Source organism: Octopus sinensis, linkage group LG18 (genome assembly GCF_006345805.1).
Source record: "Octopus sinensis linkage group LG18, ASM634580v1, whole genome shotgun sequence".
NCBI lineage: Eukaryota > Metazoa > Mollusca > Cephalopoda > Octopoda > Octopodidae > Octopus > Octopus sinensis.
This window is the reverse complement of record NC_043014.1, coordinates 37,491,530-37,512,703: the sequence shown is the minus strand read 5'-3', so window position 1 is coordinate 37,512,703 and position 21,174 is coordinate 37,491,530. Positions and strand designations below refer to the sequence as shown.

Here is a 21,174-nt window from a genome sequence, read left to right as displayed (position 1 = left end):
AATTTGAACCCCCCCCCCCCCAAATTTGACACTTTGTCACACACATATATATGATAGGTAGGAATATGTAGCATTTGCTGCTTAGAATTGGTGATTTAGTATATCTATGTATTACATATTCAAACTTAGTGGATCCAGTTTGATGCTTTCCTTTTGCTTTTCAGATATTCACTAAAGCCGCCCAGTTGATGTCATCATTGTGAATTGCATTTTCTGTAATTCTTTGGTTGCTGAGGATGGAGGGCCCACTTGAAACTCCTGCCAAAACCGATGACCCTACTTTATTATATGACCAAATTAAAGAATGCCTCTCTTTTCGTGATTCCAAGGGACTCGCTAACTATGTTTTAGAACAAGATCTTTCAGAACAGACTATATTCTTTGATTTAACAAGTGACATTGTACATTGTCTGACACAGGAAAACCTTGAACAGAATCCTAGTTTCTTCAAAACTTGTGAATATTGTCTTGCTCATCTTATTAAGAAAGGCAAACCTCGTGTCTTATTACTTGCAATCTTAGAAAACTGGGGAGATCTTGTTGATGATACACAGTTCAAATCTGTTCTTGGACCCATTTGTGACTGCCTGTTAAAATTTCCAAAACCTTGTGTGTCCTCCTTAGAAAATAGTTTGCAAGCAATTTATCGTTATATCTGTTCGGTGGAACTCCCTGATAATAATGCATTAGAAGGAGAAGAGGAACAAAAGCTGTTTGAGAACGATCCTGTTGTCAAAAGGCTTACTGACATTGTTCTTGCAACTCTTGATTTTATGAAGCCATTTGTTGAAGCAGTCTCCTTAAAGAACAGAAATAACCAGCATGCTTACCAACCACTCCAGGCAGATCTTCTCAATTGGTATCTGTTGGCATTATTAAATAAACCTCTTCTCTTTCTCCATCTAGCTTCTCCGGTCAATGATAAATCTGCAAAGTCAGAAAGCCACTTATGTGCTGAAAGGCTTTTTTCCCAACTGGCTTGTCTTCATCAAGATTTTCTCCAGATTGCTGAGGATGCTCTCTTCTATAACAGCAGCCTAAAATTAGATAAAAAAAAAATCAAAAATGCTGATGAAGAGGAGGAGGATGGAGACAAAACAGAACATGATGATAATATGAGCACTGAGGAACTTGAGAAAGGTTTGACCGAGGATAAAAATACAAAAGAAGACGATGAAGAAGAGACAAAAGCTCCAATACCAGAATTGTCCATAAGCTGTTTATTGTATTTAGTTTTCTCAGAAAATCTAAGTATTGACAGTATACGCTGTGTATATTCTCCAAGATACATATTTGAATACAACATACCATTTATTCTTAGACTACTTGATTCTTCCCAATCTCTCATTTTGTATAAGGGTTTGCATTTGGCCAATAGTTGTTTGCAAAAAATTGAACCTTATACACTGCGGCCGGTGTTTTTTGAAAATGATTGTTATCTACAACTCTTAACTAGTTTGACTAAGATTATGTTACATTGTTCCCTCCAAACTTTCCGCAAACTCGCCGTCAACATCTTCACAGATGTTATACGGATGTTTGAACCAGCAGGTCGTTATCAAGCATATAAATCTCTGTTAGCATGTTGTGAGAACCCTGGGGTTCTTGGTTACTGTATTCAGTTAATCAAAGATGAGGTAGACTTCTGCTTACAGAAATATCCAGTAGAGGATCACACTTTCCTTGGTGAAAATTTATTAAAACTGCTTCGAGCTATTATCCAATTGCCAGATGCAGAAACCACAGATATTCTCCAACATTCCGATCGAATTCTTTCTTCCATGAACTTTGTGCGTTATCTTATATTGAGAGATCCTCGTTCTAAAAATATTTCTGGGTTTTGGAGTTTAGAGAATAAATTAAGGACTCAGTTTCTTTCCCCTCTTCAAGTGGCTTTAGACATGTCTAGGGCTCACTATAAACTAGAGCTGAAAAACGTCCATCATGGAGAAGAAGTAAAGAAGAATGCCCTCGAGGAGAATAAACCAGAGATGACAGTCAATGTTGGCAATCAGATGTTGCCCAATCTTCCACCTGACCAACTGGTACAAGTATTTAACAATGCTTTGAATACATTTGACATGATGGGTTGTGTGTTGTGTCGTATTAATGAGCTCCTTGATCAGCAACCACAGGCTTCCGCTGTTAAATCAAACAGTTGACAAGGTAGATTGTCAAAATGAAGAAATTGACATTACCTCAACAGAAAATAGTCTGCAATTGTCCAATTGCTTCAAAGTACTGAAAAATAAAAATTCCTTTTAAAACATTTTCTCTTATCATCCTGATCTCCAGCCATTTATAGCCAAAACATTCATTGGTAATTGCCACACAAACATGTATTTGTGTGTATGTGTGTGTGTATATATATACATACATATATATGCATACATTTAAATTTATGAAAGAAAATAAAAAAAAACCTATTGAATAAATGAAGTAGAGTTTGTTTTTATTTGATGTTGAGGTTGCCATTAGTTGTCACACATAGTTCTGTGAAAACCTCTTGAAAAGAAATTCATACACAATCTACACGAAACTGAGTTACAATGAAAGGAATCCTCAGCCGTGGGGTTAAGAAGCTTGCTTCTCAATCACATGGATTCAGGTTCAATCCAACTGCATGGTACCTTGGGCAAGTGTCGTCAATTATAACCACAGGCCAACCAAAGCCTTGTTAGATTTGGTAGGTTGAAACTGAAAGATGCTCATTATGTATGTACATGTGTGTTTGTGTCACCTTATTTTGACTTCATGTGATATTTGTAAATGAGAACCACTGTCATGCAAACAATGTCAGTCATTTCTAATATTCTACAAAAGACATGTCTGGCTCTGGGGAAATATTTCTTTGCTTCGAGACAGGTGTGGGTTGGTGATAGGAAAGGCATTTAGCTGTAAAAAATCTACCTCAATAAACTCTGTTTAATCTATGCAAGTATGAAAAAATGAACATTAGAATAATAATAATGATGATGACAATGATATACATATACCGTAAATCCTCAAGTATAATCTGCATTTTTTCCTCAAAATTTAACGGTCAAAATCCCTAGTGCGTACTATATACGGGGTTAAAAATGAAAAATATTTTCTAAGCAATGTCCGAGTCTGGCAATGTTCATTCAGACGCGTTTTGTGATGTTAGGCGTGAAAATATCTTAAGCTAAGCCTGAAAGCAATGAAGTCATAAAAGAATCATCCATAACTTGCAGTAAGCAACATTTATTAAATGTCATTACTGTTATTTCTTTATTTTCTGCAAACAAAATGCGCAAAGAAGCTACACATTTGCATTATGTTATATATACAATAATAATAATAAAGGACGTTACCGTATACATTTTTACAAACCAAGAACGTTATATAGACCTCCTTGACTCAAGTTAAAGAAGGGCTGCATATTATACACAAGGTTTAGGTTTTACAGAGGTAGAGCCCCCTAAAAATCCCCTGTGTATTATACTCAAGGGCGGACTATACTCGAGGATTTACGGTATATGAATTTCTACTCCTATGTATTAATTCCTTAGATTGTGGACATGGATGTGGATTCAGAAAGCTGTTAACTTATTGCAGTGATGAGCCGTTTTACCCTATGTTGAAATTTTAATCTCTTTAATAATCCTAGGTTGTTTTTGTTGGGTTTTTTTTTATGTATAGAAATTCACGCTCTCTTTGAAAATGTGAGCTGTCTTGTTGCTCCTCCACAGCAAGAAACCTGTTCTGCTTTGACCTCTTCTCTCATACTTTAAGTCCTCATCTACTAGAATAAAGCTACTCTTCATAAAGTTCATTGTGCCGTCACTTTATTACCACCTACGATGGTAATAAGTTTCAAATTTTGACACAATGCCAGCAATTTCTGGGGAGTGGGGTAAGTCGATTAGTAATGGTAATAATAATAATAATCTTTTCTACTAGAATCACAAGGCCTCAAATTTGGGGGAAGGGATTAAGTCGATCACATCAACCCCAGTGCGTAACTGGTACTTATTTAATCGACCCTGAAAGGATGAAAAGTAAAGTTGACCTCAGTAGAATTTGAACTCTGAACATAGTGACAGATGAAATACAGCAAAGCATTTTGCCAACTTGCCACCTTAACCTTTCAAAGCCAGGATTTTTCTCAAGATTTGTGTGCATCTTCTCCAAAATTTTGGTAAGGCTATATAGTGTTGATGCTTATTAAATATGATAGTGCCAATTATGTAGATACTATTTTTAGACATATAAATAAACTGAAAACAATACCTCAGCCTTCACTAAGGCGGGGGTAATAATAATAATAATGTTTCTTTATTATCCACAAGGGATTAAACATAGAGGGGACAGACAAACGGATTAAGTCGATTACATCGACCCCAGTGCGTAACTGATACTTAATTTATCAACCCCAAAAGGATGAAAGGCAAAGTCGACCTCAACGGAATTTGAACCCAGAATGTAACGGCAATAATAATAACAAGAGCACTCAGAGATCACAAACCTCTGCTAAGGCAACATCAATATCTTCTCAACGATTAGCCAGAGATGATTTTTAAATATTTAAAAAATATTTTTAGAATATCTGAAATAAACTCGGCTACTCTCACAAACAATAATACTAAAAATGAACCTGATCACTCTCAAAAATTAAGTAAAAAAAAAAAGAAAAACAATCCATGTAAAAAACACGCACTACACTCGCGGAGTGGTTGGCGTTAGGAAGGGCATCCAGCCGTAGAAACACTGCCAAATCTGACTGGGCCTGATGAAGCCTTCCGGCTTCACAGACCCCAGTGAAACCGTCCAACCCATGCTAGCATGGAAAACGGACGCTAAATGATGATGATGATGATGATGAATCCAGTATCCTTGTTGGGTACCAGATTGATTCCAAAATCTAATCAGTTTATGCCAGTCATGCGGTTAAACATCTCTGAAAGTTTCATCCGAATCCATTCAGCGGTTCTTGAGATATCTTGTCCATGGACAAACAAGCAAACAAACAAACACGACTGAAAACAAGGCCAGATATGGCCAGTTCAAATACTAAATGGTTAAATAAGTACTGGGGTTAGGGTTATGGTTAGGATTTGTTCAACTACAAACCCTTCAAGGTAGCCTAATGGCTGAAACAAATAAAAGATAAATACAGTATGTTACCTAACTCCTTATAATTGATATCTTATTCAAAAGGAGACAAGACTTCTCATCCACCTGTAACTGGGGCTAAGCACATGCTCCCATCAAATCCCTTCCCACTTAACATTTAAATGTTGTCATAAGTTACCTCCCTGGCCCCAGCAGACAAAATGGAAAAGGTGTTGCCCCGGAGGATGGTGATGGAGATGCGCTGAAACTGCCACTCTGACTCACAGGACCCAAGCTTATGGATAGCCATCTCTGCCCCAATAGCAGTGAGCAGGAATATGGTCCACGGGCCAAAAACACTGGCAGTCTCTATGGCCACAGGCTCAACCATAAACCTGTTGGAGAGTGACTGATTCTTAGACAGCTTGCTTTTCTTAACCTGACGAGCAGTGGAGCCTAGGCTGGTAGCTGACCACACCAAACTGCATTCAGATTTCTTTGTCAAATGCATTCTCTTTACTCTTTACTCTTTTTCTTGTTTCAGTCATTTGACTGCAGCCATGCTGGAGCACCGCCTTTAGTCAAGCAAATCGACCCCGGGACTTATTCTTTGTAAGCCCAGTACTTATTCTGTCGGTCTCTTTTGCCGAACCGCTAAGTGACGGGGATGTAAACACACCAGCATCGGTTGTCAAGCAATGCTAGGGGGACAAACACATACACACACACACACACACACATATATATATATATATATATATATATATATATACATATATATGACAGGCTTCTTTCAGTTTCCGTCTACCAAATCCACTCACAAGGCATTGGTCGGCCCGGGGCTATAGCAGAAGACACTTGCCCAAGATGCTACGAAGTGGGACTGAACCTGGAACCATGTGGCTGGTTAGCAAGCTACTTACCACACAGCCACTCCTGCTTATTTATTTGCATTGAATTAATCATGCATTATCTTATAGCTTCAGGATTTCAATAGTGTGTTTGCATGTTTTTAAAATGACATTGTAGGGTAGGTCTGAGAGATTATATCTAGTCAGTTTTAACATAAAATGGGTAGAATAATTGGGTCAAATATGGCCAGATTAAATGCTAAAAGGTTAAGGAGATATTTACACTACATCTACATTTGACCCTGTCTTGATTGTAACACATCACAACACCAATAATATTTTTAAATTCTAATTTTGGTTATCTAATGATCCCCAAACTTGTCCGGTCACTGCTCCCTTAGAACACCTCTTTATATGTACTCCCTACTATTATGGTCTTGTGTGCAGAAATGGGTCATATGGTACTGAGCAAACAAGGGGGATTATATGGTTCATAGAGTTGCTAAAAATAGCAGCCAAATTCTTCTTGTGTCGTACTCATCTTACTATCTTTAAAGAAACGGATACACTGGGTAGTCTAGCTAATTCCAGTGTCTGAAAATAAAATGAAGTGGTCTTCTTAATCAAAGTTAACCTGTGAGTAAACAGCAGTTACTCATCTTGAAGATAGTAGTTCCTACTTTGGGAGCCATTGATCAGGTCTGACCTGGGGCAAAACATCAGTTACACACCTTGAAAGCATTATTACTTGCTTTGGGAAGCATTGATCTACCTCAGAAGCTGTTGCTTAGTTTACAGCTACTACCCACACCCTTGAGTACTTTAAATGGAGTCCACTATTTCAAGCATTTGGACAAGGACTCCAGTCTGAGGATACAGCATGCCTTCCTCCCATGAGTCTTAGAGGCTCTGGAAAAAAGTCATTGGAGAGATGCTGTATTTGTCCAGTTATGATATCAATAATTTTTTTTTTCCTTCATTTAATAATGGTTTCAAATTTTGGCACAAGGCCAGCAATTTTGGGTGAGAGGCTAAGTCGATTACATTGACCCAAGTGCTCAGGATAAAAGGCAAAGTCAACTTCGGCAAAATTTGAACTCAGAATGTAAAGATGGACAAAATGTCGCAAGCATTTTACCTGCTGTGCTAACGATTCTGCTAGCCCACCATCTTAATAATAATACTCACACCAACTGATCGTGGCTCCCCAGACCCCGGTCAAACCGTCCAACCCGTGCTAGCGCGGAAAACGGACGTTAAACGATGATGATGATGATGATGATAATGGGTTCAAATTTTGGCACAAAGGCAGCAGTCTTGGAAGAGGGGATACTTATTTTATTGACCCCAAAAGGATGAAAGGCAAAGTTGACCTTGACAGAATATGAAGATGCCAGTAGCAGTGAAGGATTAGGCTATATTATCATCATTATGATGTTGATGATAATGATATATCTAGTGAAATTAATCTGTTACATATAATTCTAGTATAGAATTAAATCTTGCATTTCATGATGATACTGAAGTCTAGAATCTAGTTGTTGAGGCAAGAGAGCTAAGGGGATAAAGCATTGTATTACATGCTTATAGGTCATGAGTTCAGGTCCTCTATAGGCATATACATACACGTATTTCAGAGAACACTCTGTTCTTGGGAATTTAAACTTGATCATCTAAAAATTTTACTACTGTTAATAGACTAACATTCTATCTAGGGGTGAGATTTATTTCTCAATTACTTCACACCATGAAACATGAGCCAAACAGCAACACTTACAAGATCTCCTTGTGGCTTGAGAATTATTTATTTACAATTTTTGCAATTTTATTTTACATATATAGATGCAGGCGTGACTATGTGGTAAGAAGCTTACTTCCCAACCACATGGTTCCAGGTTCAGTACCACTGCATGGCACCTTGGGCAAATGTCTTCTACTGTAGCCTCAGGTCAACCAAAGCCTTGTTGTGGATTTGATTGATGGAAATTGAAAGAAGCCCATCGTTTATATATATATATAATTATAAGTATTATTACTTATTGTTTTCCAGTAATAAGCACAGTAAAGGTTGAATTATAAATAGGAAATAGTGACACAAGGTATCAGTGTTTGCTGGAAATAGCAGTGAATAACCACACGATGCTATTGTAAGGCTTCATTGAATGTACAGAGGCAAAGATGTGTGCGGGCAACGAATATAAAAAATTTTCATCCTACCTCTAGGAGAAACGCCCGAGAAAAATGGATAATGTGGTACTTGAGTTTCAGACTTTCCAGAATATGTTTGTTATCTTAAATCTGGTTAGTCCTCATCAGCTAGGTTCACCAAAGACAAAATTTTAAATATCCACTACATCAATGCCTATACACTCGACTGATAGCCCAAGTCATAAACAGAACCAAGAACAGTGAAAGTTTTATATAAAAATATTATAAGTATTATTACAATACAATAGTATTGACAACCTGTGCTGGTATGTTTACATCCCCATAACTTAGTGGTTTGGCAAAAGAAACTGATAGAATAAGTACTTTAAAAGAAATTAGTACTAAAGGCAATACATTCAACTAAAAATTCTTCAAGGTGATGCACCAGCATGGCCACAGTTTAATGACTGAAACAAGAGAAAGATAAAAGATATTGTATTCCTTCAATTTTTGACATTATTATTGGTGCTAATTAAGTAATATTATTATTGATACTAGCTAAAAGCAATGACTGACTGGGTTGTTACATCATTGGAAAAGGTGTTTTGTGGTTCTTCTGGTTTATTACATTCTGAGTTCAAATTCCACCATGGCCAAGTTTGCCTTTCATGCTATCAGGGTTGATAAAATAGGTACCAGTCGAGTATTGGGGTTGATGTAATTACCCTGCCCCTTCTCAAAATTGTTGGCCTTGTGCCGAAATTAGAAAGTTTTATTGATATTATTTTTATCTTTTACTTGTTTCAGTCATTAAACTACAGCCATGCTAGGGCACTGCCTTGAAGAATTTTTTTAGTTGAATGAAATGCTTAGTGACATTTTGTCCATTTTTACATTCTGAGTTCAAATGCTGCCGAAGCTGACTTTGCCTTTCATCCTTTCAGGGTTGTCACTGAAATAAGTACCAGGATGATGTAATGGACTAGCTCAATCCCCTCCTCCCAAATTACAGGCTTTGTGCCTATAGTAAAAAGGATTATAACTGCCATGGGAAAAATCTTTTTATTTTTGTTATTAACCCTTTGGAGACGGAGCCTTATTTGGAGTTTCAGTGCCAAGAAGACTTAGCCCTTTTCACAAGTTCTACAGAGGGCACACACTTATTTTTCAAAAACAATTATGAAAAATGAAGTAATTACTGTACATATATAAAACTATATATATTCTTGCAGAAAATTGAATGAACTAATACAATCTTCTTTGTCATTTGACTATTCAGTCGATAGATCAGCCCTGTTGTTTCCTAAGGGTTAAAGTTTTTGGTAAAATCTTACCAAGTTTCTTCAGTCTCGTTTGTTAGTTTTTTATTTTTGTTTAGTTCTTTTTCTTTTGTTCTGTGTTGTCATCAACAATGCTGCTAAGGCATTGTTGTTCTTTGATTTCAACCCTTACAAGGTATGTCAAAGAAGATCATAGAGCCTATCTTTTGTCGATAAAAGCACTCAAGCAGGCACATATATACTTGGCTTGAAAGGAACCCACCTCTCCCTCTCTCATCCACACACATGCACGAACTGAAACAAACAGGGAATTAAGTGTACTTTCCATACACACAAGAAACTGCCAGCAGTGGATTTAAACTTCTTTCACCTCATGCTCTTGCTTGGTGGTGTCATCATGCATAGAGCCAACCAACTCCACCAGTGCTCTCCATCACTGCTGGTGGTCCCATGCCAGCCCCTCTGTATCCTCCAAGGTGACATTGAACCTCTGAAGATTTTCCCCTATCACATCCAGCATCTGGTGTGCCTCTTCCAGCCTCAGCTGCTGTGTCAAATGAGAATAAAGCTCTGGTAGGATGATCCAGAGGGAGATGGAGGTCATGTCTACACTAGCAAATGTGGCAGATAGCTATGAGGTGGGAGACTGTGGGCTGATGCACGCACACACACAGTTCTTTATTGAAAATGTGATGGTACCATCTGATGTTCTCAATGGTTCTCAGGGCTCTACTATCAAGACATTGATCCTCTTTGCCAGGGTCTCCAAGAGGGTAGGGCCATGTGTCTGCTCCATAGAGGAGAATGGAGAGGGCTAATGCATTGTAGATATGGAGCTTCATCTACCAGGAGATAGAGGATTAAAGTGGCACCAAAGGGCTTCCATAGGGAGTATATGATCCTAGGTACCAGACCACATCTATGGTTGATCTCCAGGGTCAGGTTTCCATTGTGGAGCCCAGGTAGGTGAAGGAGCTGACAAACTCCATGACGTTGGGGCCTGTATGAAGAGAGGGAGAGTCTGGACCATCTCTGATATGCATCAGCTTGGTCTTCACCCAACTTATCCGAAGGCCAAGCTTTACTGATTCTTCTCTGTATTTGGTCAGTGCATCTCTGATTTAAACTCCAAAACTGAAATGGTCTGGTATTCCAATACCACATATGTGTAACTATTCTATTTCTGATGAGATAAGCTTTTTTTTTTTCTTTCTTTTTCTGTTTTGCAACCAAGAAACAAGCAGTAAGTTTGTAAGTTAAAGAATTTGTCAAGAGTTACTAAATATTAGAAATCTTTGAAATATTAGAAGTCATTGAAAATGTTAACTTGCTGAATTTCACTTGAAGCAGCCTCAACCTTTTAATCACAGCATCACGAGTAGTGATTTTTTGTTGGTTTTTAACACCAGGTCAGCCATGTTCAAGCAGACCTATAATCAAAGGCATTCCAGTGATGACCATCTTGTCAGTTGTAGAGGGCATACAGCATTACATTATGTGGCCTTTTTAAGTTTGTAGGGTGGGGCTTTGGGGGGCATCAAGGACTATACAACATATCCTTTTTTTAAGATAGTGATTTGGTTGCTATTTCTAGCAGGCTGAGCAACCATGTAGAGTCCTGTCCCCTACCCAACTCCATTATCCCATACAACCATGTAGAGATTCCCTCTAACTCAGAGTATTTCGTCTTTGATATTAAATGAAGTCAGACTTCCTCTTGCTTTTGTTGTGTTTATTTGAAGAATATATTCCAATAGATATCAATGAACACCAAACTAGATTCCTTACAGTACTTAGTTTCATTATTTCCCCTGGAATCTGAGTTCAAATCCTGCCTGAATCAACACTGCTTTACATTCTTCTAAAGTTTGACAAGTACCAGTAGTTTATTGGTTTTGGTGACACGTAAAAGGCACCCACTACACTCTTGGAGTGGTTGGCTTATGGAAGGGCATCCAGTGGTTGAAACCAAGCCAAATCAGACTGGAATCTGGTACTGCTTTCTGGTTTACCAATCCAGTCAAACCACCTAACCCATGCCAGCATGGAAAATGGACACTAAATGATGATGATGAGGAGGAGGAGGAGGAGGACGATGACAACGACGACGATGACCATCATCATCATCATCCAAGTGACTATTTAATCTTAACAAAGTTGACTTTTTTACCTTATTCAGTAGGCTATGCAGGAATAGCTATATTAGTTAAGAAGTTCATTGTATATAACCACATGGTTCCTGGTTCAATCCCATTCTGCAGCATTTTGGGCCAGTGTCTTCTATCACTGCGTCGGTTTAACCAATGCCTACATAGGTGAAATTTGGTAGGCATAAATTGTGCAAAAGCTTACACCCATCATTATTGTCGTCGTCATTTTTTTTTTATGTGTGCTTCTCACGCTGGCATGGGTTGGACTGTTTAACAGGATCCATCTGGTTGAAGGACTATGCTTTACTCCTGTGTCACATTTTTGGCTTGGTTTCTATGGACGGATGCCATTTTTCAAACCTGAACTGCTTTACAGAGTATACTGGGTGCAATTTTTATGGCCCCAACATTATAGTGGGCGTTTGTCTTGTCTTAGGCAAAATTGAAGAATTCCTCTCAAACCCTGTGTCACCTATGCTCAATTCATCAACCATTGTACACACATGATGGATGTGTGTTTGTGTGTCACCAAACGTTAGGTATAACATCATCCTGTTTTTGAAGGTGGCGAGCTGGCAGGAATGTTAGCGCACCGGGCAAAATGCTTAGCGGTACTTCGTCTGAGTTCAAATTCCACCGAGGTCGACTTTGCCTTTCATCCTTTCAGAGTCGATAAATAAAGTACCAGTTTCGCACTGGGGTCGATGTAATCGACTTAATCCCTTTGTCTGTCCTTGTTTGTCCCCTCTATGTTTAGTTCCTTGTGAGCAGTAAAGAAATATATATAACATCATCCTGTTTTGTTTCAGGTCGATCTTCAGGAGGAATAGTTAGCTGCCATGCAACAAGAACCTTTAGCACTGATGATGGACACTCAAAGGAACAGTCCACCACTCCTAATGAGTGAGTACCAAATCTTTTTCTCTTATTCAGAGGGCTACATTAGTCTTAATCAGTATTTCTCAATCACATTTTACCAATGGATCTCTTTGATTCTTATTTTACTCAGATGGATCCACCTAGCCATTCAATGTTTAAAAAAAAACATTTTTATAATTAAATATTAGAAAAAAATAAATGCGCCCTTTTAAAGCCTATCCAGGCTCATGGGCCCGTTTTCCCGGTTTCTGTGGCGTATGCGTTCCCAAGCTGGATGGGACACCAGTCCATCACGGCGTTACTCATTTTTGCCAGCTGAGTGGATTGGAGCAACGTGAAATGAAGTGTTTTGCTCAAGAACACAACGCGTCGCCCGGTTCAGGAATCGAAACCACAATCTTACGATTATGATGCTGACACCCTAACCACTAAGCCACAAGTTTTTGTAGAGGGCATAGGGCAATACATTATATGTCCTTTTTAAGTTTGTAGGGTGGGCTTTGGGGAGCATCAAGGACTATACAACATATCCTTTTTTTAAGATAGAGATTTGGTTGCTATTTCTAGCAGGCTCCCCAACCCCATTATCCCATACAACCATGTAGAGATTCCCTCTAACTCAGAGTATTTCATCTTTGATATTAAATGAAGTCAGACTTCCTCTTGCTTTTGTTGTGTTTATTTGAAGAATATATTCCAATAGAAATCAATGAACACCAAACTAGATTCCTTACAGTACTTAGTTTCATTATTTCCCCTGGAATCTGAGTTCAATTCCTGCTTGAATCAACACTACTTTACATTCTTCTAAAGTTTGACAAGTACCAGTAATTTATTGGGTTTGGTGACACATAAAAGGCACCCCTACACTCTTGGAGTGGTTGGCATTGGGAAGGGCAGTTTATTGCACATAAATTTTAACAAAATCTTCTATGGACCCGCAAGGGTCATGTGGACCAGTTAAGATCCACTGGTCTAATATATCTATGCTAAATTAGTTATTTCTTTTTGGTTTCTTTTTTATTATTATTAAGGAGTCATACATCTTTTGGTTTTAAGATGTGAAGGATTTTGTCAATGAAAACAACAGTTTTGCCTAAAATAGCTCACTTGTGTCTATAAAGATTGCAATTATAGGTGTCGATTGGTAAAATCAACAACATGTTGGACAAAATTACTTTCAGCATTTAACTACAGCTCATTACATTCTTAGTTCAAATCATGCAATGGGTTGATAAAATAATTACACTGTGTAACAAAATTAATTTTTTTTTTCTTTTGTCTTTGGTCAGTAAGTGCTATTTCCAATTTGCTTCTATCTAGAAATCACAGGAAATAACTACTATTCCCTTCAAATTTTGCTTTTGTGACCTGGACATCAATGTTTTGAAACTGACCTATTTTCCATTACATTTCAGACAGATTCAGCACTGAGTTTCTTGAAGTAGAAATATATATTTCTTTACTGCCCACAAAGGGTTAAACATAGAGGGGACAAACAAGGACAGACAAAGGGATTAAGTCGATTACATCGATCCCAGAGCGTAACTGGTACTTTATTTATCGACCCCAAAAGGATGAAAGGCAAAGTCGACCTCGGCGGAATTTGAACTCAGAACGTAGAAATATAGTTACAGCAAATATTCTGCTCGATACCACCGATTTGCCTGTCAGTTGCTTGACCATAACCATTTGAGCATATCCATTAGTGGCTAACAATGTGTGGTGGATCATCATAGCCATGTATTGAGAGGGATTCTTTGGGGTTTGAGTAGATGTAAGAAAAGCAAGGTTCAAAAGAAATATTAGCCACTTTTCATACTTCCTGGGGGTAAGCACATAGGAAATAACAGTTTCCATCCAATAACAAAAATTGTGTTACACAGTATTATTAAAGGCATGGCTGTGTGGTAAGAAGTTTGCTTCCCAACCACATGGTTTTGGGTTCAGTCCCACTGTGTGGCGTTCTGAACTAAGTCTTGGAAAAATGTCTTCTACCACACCTTTAACCTTTTAGCATTCAGATCACTCTGTCAAATTTAATACTTATTAATTTGCATTGTTTTGAATTAATCATGCATTATCTTGTAACTTTGAAGTTTCAAAGATGTGATTATTACTTTTTAGACTGACATTGTTGGGTAAGAGGCCAGATTTTGACAGATTGAACATAAAACAGGTATAAGATTTTGGCTGGATATGGCTGGTTTGAATACTAAAGGGTTAAGCTGACTAGTATTTTCATCATCATCATCATCATCGTTATCATTATCATCATCATGTAACGTCCATTTTCCATGCTGGCATGGGTTGGACAGTTTGACCAAAGCTGGAGAGCTGCACCAGGTTCCAATTTGATTTGGCTTGGTTTCTACAACTGGATGTCCTTCTTAATGCCAACCACTTTACAGTGTGTACTGGATACTTTTAGCATTGTGATTGATATTTGGCAGACAGAAACTGTGGAATCCTGATTTGTGTGTGTGTGTGTGTGCAAAGTGGCTGAATTCCTTTCAAGTGTTGAGCCTCACAGAGGCAATGACCGAGACCTTTGGCATTGTGTCATGCTTGAGAGGAAGACCCATCAAGCCAAGCGAAATCGCAGTTGTGGCAGACACCAGTGTCATGCAAATTGGCACCCGCACCAGTGGCATGTAAAAGCACCCCAGCATCACACAAATGTCACCCATGCCGGTGGCATGTAAAAGCACCCATTACAGTCTTGGAGTGGTTGGTGTTAGGAAAGGCATCCAGCTATAGAGAACCATGCCAAATCAGACTGGAGTTTGGTGCAACCTTTCAACTTGCCAGCCTGGTCAAACCCTGCAACACATGCCAGCATGGACAACGGACATTAAATGATAATGATGATAATGATGATGGTGATGATGATGTCTGAAGTATTTAAAAATTAAGTTTACTTTTTATTCATTGTCAATGCAAAGTTGTTGTTGTTCCACACCAGGCTGGGGTTTATTGAGCAAACCTATAACCAAAAGTGTTCTAGGCCTACCATCCCCAAGACATTGTGTATTCAATACTGCATAATCCAACATAGGTTTTAAGATATCATCTTCTTTAAGATGGTAGGTTGTGATTTGAAGGAAATTTGGCTACTATTTCTACTGCATAGAAGCTCTTTTGTTGACTCACCATGTGAAACGTTATACATCAGTCTTCACAGAATTAAGCAGGTATTAGATTTATAGTTTTTTATGGCCAGGTTTCAACCCAAACCACTGCAACGAAGTTTACCCACCACACATCTCAGTCCAACATCACTGCCTCGAGGTCCTGGATACATTCCAGGCCAATGTCTGAAATCAAGTTGTTGATGTAGATGTGACAATGTTTTCCTCTTCTAACATCACCATGAAGAGGGTTCCACAAGACTAATTTGGTTGCTTCCAGTTCAGAGTATTGCATGCAGTGACCAGATAGTTGCAGCTGTCTTTGCCTGATCTCACTAACTTTCAACTGGTCTTCATAAAGGCATTCATTTGTCATATGTTGCTGACCTTTCACATTTAGGGTCAGCTGCCAAAATTAGACTGAACACAAATATCAGATTAGATATTAGATATTTCCCTTCCTGGATATGATACTAGTCACCTGCTGCTTTAAGAATAAGAAGGCTTGATCTCAGCATTCTATTCCTTGCTTCTGATAACAAGTAGACATTCTTAGTTATGATAGCTCTTTACTACTCAGTGGATTAGCCATTGTGTCTTAATTATCAAGCCTTCATCTCTAACCTAATACATTACTGCTGACAGGCTTCAAACCAGAGATTTCTCAACCATTTTTTTTATCTATGGACCCTTTTGATTACTATTTCATTCTTGTGGACCCCCAGTTTTAAAGAAACTTCTTTCAAAATTCTTATTTTGTTTTCCACACATTAAACTTGTGGAAATTTATGTAAAATGTTTAACGAAAGAAACCTAGCAGTTTCTTGCAATACGTACATCTAAAGCAAAATTTTTTTAGGGGCCCTTAAAATACTATTGTGGATCCCCAATTTACTATTTTGTTACAAAAACCCTCAAGGAACCATATGGACCCCAGTGCTTTAAACTGTCAATTTTTCTACTAGTAAATCAATACTTTGACATCTCAACTAGTTATAAGTCTCATCTCTAAAATATAAGGTTTGATTTTTTTTTTTTTATGTTTGCAGGTCTGACTCAAATGATAGTCATGACAAAGAAAGTCCATCTGATGAAGATATAAAACAGAAAATATTAGCTGCATCACTGCAATTTGTTCAAGTGCATGGATTTTCGAGAAAAGCACTTATTGATGGTAAAACTATTTCTTCTCATATTTCAGTTTAAGTTTTCCGAAGAGGTTGTATTAGTAACTAAATAATTTAATAAAATATATCTAATTACAAACATTAAACTCATGTAATACAGCTTAGTACTTAAGCATTAAAGCTGGCCAAACCCAGCCTTATCATCATATTGTTTTTAATAGAAAAAAATCTCCTACATAATATACACAATTGTGGTTAGTCAGTATCATACTATTACATTACTATGTTCTTATTTATTCCCTCTTGTATTTGTCTTCAGATGTTTTTATGTATACACATTGTAATGTGTATATTTAAAAATGAAAATGTTCATGTATAAAAGTGACATTTTGCTTCTTTTTTTTTATTATATTTATTTTTCAAAAAAATTCCATGAAAATGAATCTAAATTTATAGCATGGAAATCAACAGGAAAATAAGTTTTGCATTATGGATTTCCACATGATAGAAAAATTTTTTCAGGAACACAGAATTCCATAGCATAGGAGATGCCTGTTGTCCAAAACAATAATTTATTGAACAACATCTCTCATATATTTAGACATTTATCTTAAAACTCTTTTTGCAAACTCTTTGTTTTACCTTGATACTACCAAAGGTGCTGAAGCTGTAGGATACCCAAGTGTAAGCCATGGTATGTTCCCTAAAGGAGGTGCTGACCTTGTGAATTATTTTTACCAAGACTGCAATAAGAAGTTGGCTGAAAACCTAGACAAGAAATGTAAGGAGATGGATGAAAGGTAATAACAGCTATCATATTTTATCACTGAACTCAATTTAGACATTACATCTAAAATCTGAAATGTCATTAAACTTCAGTGATACCCTGTTTAACATCTTTTTATCACTTCTCAGTGACTATATTTTCATTGTAACATTAATACATGATTATAATAATTGTATGCAAACATGTAAGAAACTATGATTCACACTCAAGCATACCCATACTCCCACAATAATTCACAAGCACTTGAAGTTGTAAGTGTTGAAAGTTCATCTATGATGCTGAAGAAAAGCATCACAGTAGATATAAGGTTTGCTGTGCTGAGGAAATTAAAAGCCAGCAAATGTCAGTTATATATAGGTAAAAGGTGACACGTAAAAGCTATTCGTGCTAGTGACATGTTAACCCTTTTATTACCGTATTTATTTTGAGATGCTCTGTGTTTCTTTTAATTAATTTTAAATATCACAGAGAATTTAGTAAAATAACTTAGTTATCATTAAGCTAGTGTTAGGAACATAAATTGTGACTAAAGTTTGGTGGAAGATTTTAATTCAAAACTTATCAAAACAAGACATTTGTACTACAGAGCCAGAGCTGGTACTGAAAGGGTTAAAGGCACCCATGCCAGTGACACATTTGAGGCACCCTTGCTAGTGACACATTAAAGGGACCTCGGTAGAGTGATTGGTTTTAAGAAGGGCATCGAGCCATAGAAACCAAGCCGAAACAGACTGGAGCCTGGTGCAGCTCTCCAGCCTACCAGTTCCAGTCTAACCATTTATCCCATGCCAGCATGGAAAATGGACACAAAATAATGATGATGATGATTTAGTGGTGGTGAGGGTGGGGTTGTAAGTATTTAAATTTGACCCATGTCAACAATAAGAGTCATCACAAAAATTACCTTCACACCCTCATTATTATCAATAAAAGTTACTCATTCAAGAAGCAAAATATGGAAGACTAGCAGTATTGCTTGGCTCGTGCGTTCTATGCATGCGCGAATTAAGCTAAACTTGGATGAAGTTCAATCAAAATTCAATTATTTTGGTTTTAAAATCAAGCATTTAATGCCCTCTATTTTTGCGCTTATGTATTCCATTTCCTCAATAGGAAGTACATAGAAGCGTTTCATAAATTTTTGTTGATCAAATAATTGCATTGTTGAATTATTCTTTTAGATCAGTATTTCTCAACGGAGATTTCAGGGGAGAGTTTCAGGGAGTCGCTGGCGATGTATCGTGATGATCAAAAATCCAGCCTGCTAAAATTTGGTTAAAGTGATTCAAACTGCAGACTCAATGCAAAATGGTCACATTTAATTCAAAGCGTGAAAAATGTTATGAAAACAATTGGTATGTGTTCACAAAGTCCAAACGTTTAATACGAAAAAACCCTCCAAGCTACATCCCGAAAATTCATTTCTTTGCTGAATTTCTACAATGTTTACGGCGATTCGTTTTTATATCTTGATTTTTTATTTTTCATGCAATTTACGCATGCTTGCACCTGTGGTAAACACAGTTCACGTCAAACAACTGACTGAGTAAAGTTCACTATTCAATGCATGGGGTAATGCCTAAACAAACACATTATCAATTTTTGCACTTGCGAGATGAATTTTGGAACAGAAATAGCGCAGTTCAATTTTCATTCGCCTAAACTTTAAGTGACCCATTTTTGGTGGTTCTACAATTTGTTGGCTAGGAGGAGATGTGCCGGGAAGTTAAACACACAGACACACACACAGATACATACACAGACATACAAGTTGAGATTTATATATATAGATGTGCTTTGTATATGGGTAGATAATGAAATACAATGCAACAGGTTATTAAACTATCTTATCATAATGGGGAAAACAAGAAGCATATTCAGGTACAAGAAGAATCAGGTAACTCAGAAGCTTTTATAACTAGCAGAGGTTAGGTTTCATTGCTTCAATTGACAGCACAAGCTATACAGCATTTGCATGTATAAGGAAGCTCCTAACAAAACCACTCAGGCAACCAAAGAATTTCCTCTGGTTCTTAAAAGTATTGTTGAATGTGGTAACCACCCTCTCAGCTCAAATGAACAGAGGGGGGAAATGGATACAGGAGGAATGGAATTGGCTGTACTATACTAGAAAGAAGACTGTTCTAGGAAGGACATGTTTGAGCATATGAAGGATAACAGTTGGAAGGAAGAAGTTGTAGACAGTCCAGGGGAAAGTTGCCTGTAGAAGATGGCATGGGAAGTAGTGTTGCAGGTTTGTCTTGGTTTACTGAATCTAAGAAAGACAGCTAGAAACCATAGCAATTGGTGAGACATAGTGCTAGAGAAAGTCTGTCCAAACTGCAAGCATAGAAGAAGTAACAAACTAATGATCACACTCATACATACACACATATTCAACTGTCTTCCACACAATTTCTGTCTACCAAATTTCATTCCCAAGACATTCAGCAATCTCAGTCAACGGCTAAGGGCTGTTGCTTAATATGTCAATGGGATCAAAAGTAGAACCACATAATTAAAAAGTGAACCACATGACCATGCCTCATGACCATGCCAGCACCCATTTAAAAATGTCTTTCTCATCATTCGTCTTTTTGTTATGCTTATGTAGAGATACTCATACTGATGTTGTCTTCTCCGTTCATTATTGATTTCAGTTCAAAGCCCTCCACACGTGTATTTATTCAAAATGCTGTTGAAGATCGTCTCATGATGCTGACACCTTACATTGAGCAGTGGCCACAGGTATATTTAGATTGATGCACTTCACTTTTTAGCATTTAACCCTTTAGTATTCAAATTACTCTGTCAAATATGATATTTATTTATTCATGTTGTTTTGAATTAATCATGCATTATCTTGTAGTCGTAGAGATTTCAATGATACTTAGGCTTAGGAGTGGCTGTGTGGTAAGTAGCTTGTTTACCAACCACATGGTTCCGGGTTCAGTCCTACTGCGTGGCACCTTGGGCAAGTGTCTTCTACTATAGCCTCGGATCAACCAAAGCCTTGTGAGTGGATTTGGTAGATGGAAACTGAAAGAAGCCCGTCGTATATATGTATATATATATATATATATATATATATATATATATATGTGTGTGTGTGTGTGTGTCTGTGTTTGTCCCCCCCCCAACATCGCTTGACAACCGATGCTGGTGTGTTTACGGCACCGTAACTTAGCGGTTCAACAAAAGTGACTGATAGAATAAGTACTAGGCTTACAAAGAATAAGTCCTGGGGTCGATTTGCTCGACTAAGGGCGGTGCTCCAGCATGGCCACACTCCAGCATGGCCACACTCAAATGACTGAAACAAGTAAAAGAGATGTGATTGTTTAATTTTTAGACTGACATTGTAGGGTTGGAGTGAGAGGCCAGATCTGGACAGTTTCAACATAAAACAGGTTAAATATTTTGGCTGGATATGGCTGGTTTGAATTCTAAAGGGTTAAACTGGCCATAACTGGCCCAGATATTTTGCCTGTTTTATATCCAAACCAATCAGGACTGGCCTCTCATACATAACCTGCAATGTCATTCTAAAAATATATAGTCACTTCATTGAAATCTCAAAGCTATGAGATAATGCATGATTAATTGAAAACAATGTGGATAAATAAGCATTATATTATTATTATTATCATTATTATTATTATTATTATTATTATTATTATTATTATTATTATTATTATTATTATCATCATTATCATCATCATTATTATTATTATTATTATTATTA

General features: G+C 37.4%; 1 protein-coding gene across 2 annotated transcripts in view; it reads left to right on the top strand.

The window, feature by feature from the left end:
- Positions 1–21,174, top strand: part of LOC115221483 (ubiquinone biosynthesis protein COQ9, mitochondrial) — a 49,468-nt gene that overhangs the window by 11,959 nt on the left and 16,335 nt on the right. Inside the window, exons 2-5 of one of the 2 annotated variants that reach the window (XM_029791678.2) lie at positions 12,315–12,408; positions 16,565–16,689; positions 17,301–17,442; positions 20,090–20,177. In XM_029791678.2, the coding sequence (XP_029647538.1) occupies positions 12,315–12,408; positions 16,565–16,689; positions 17,301–17,442; positions 20,090–20,177 (449 nt within the window). Of the gene's footprint in view, positions 1–164; positions 2,424–12,314; positions 12,409–16,564; positions 16,690–17,300; positions 17,443–20,089; positions 20,178–21,174 lie in introns of those variants that run through there. The other variant, XM_029791677.2, reaches the window with a different exon arrangement.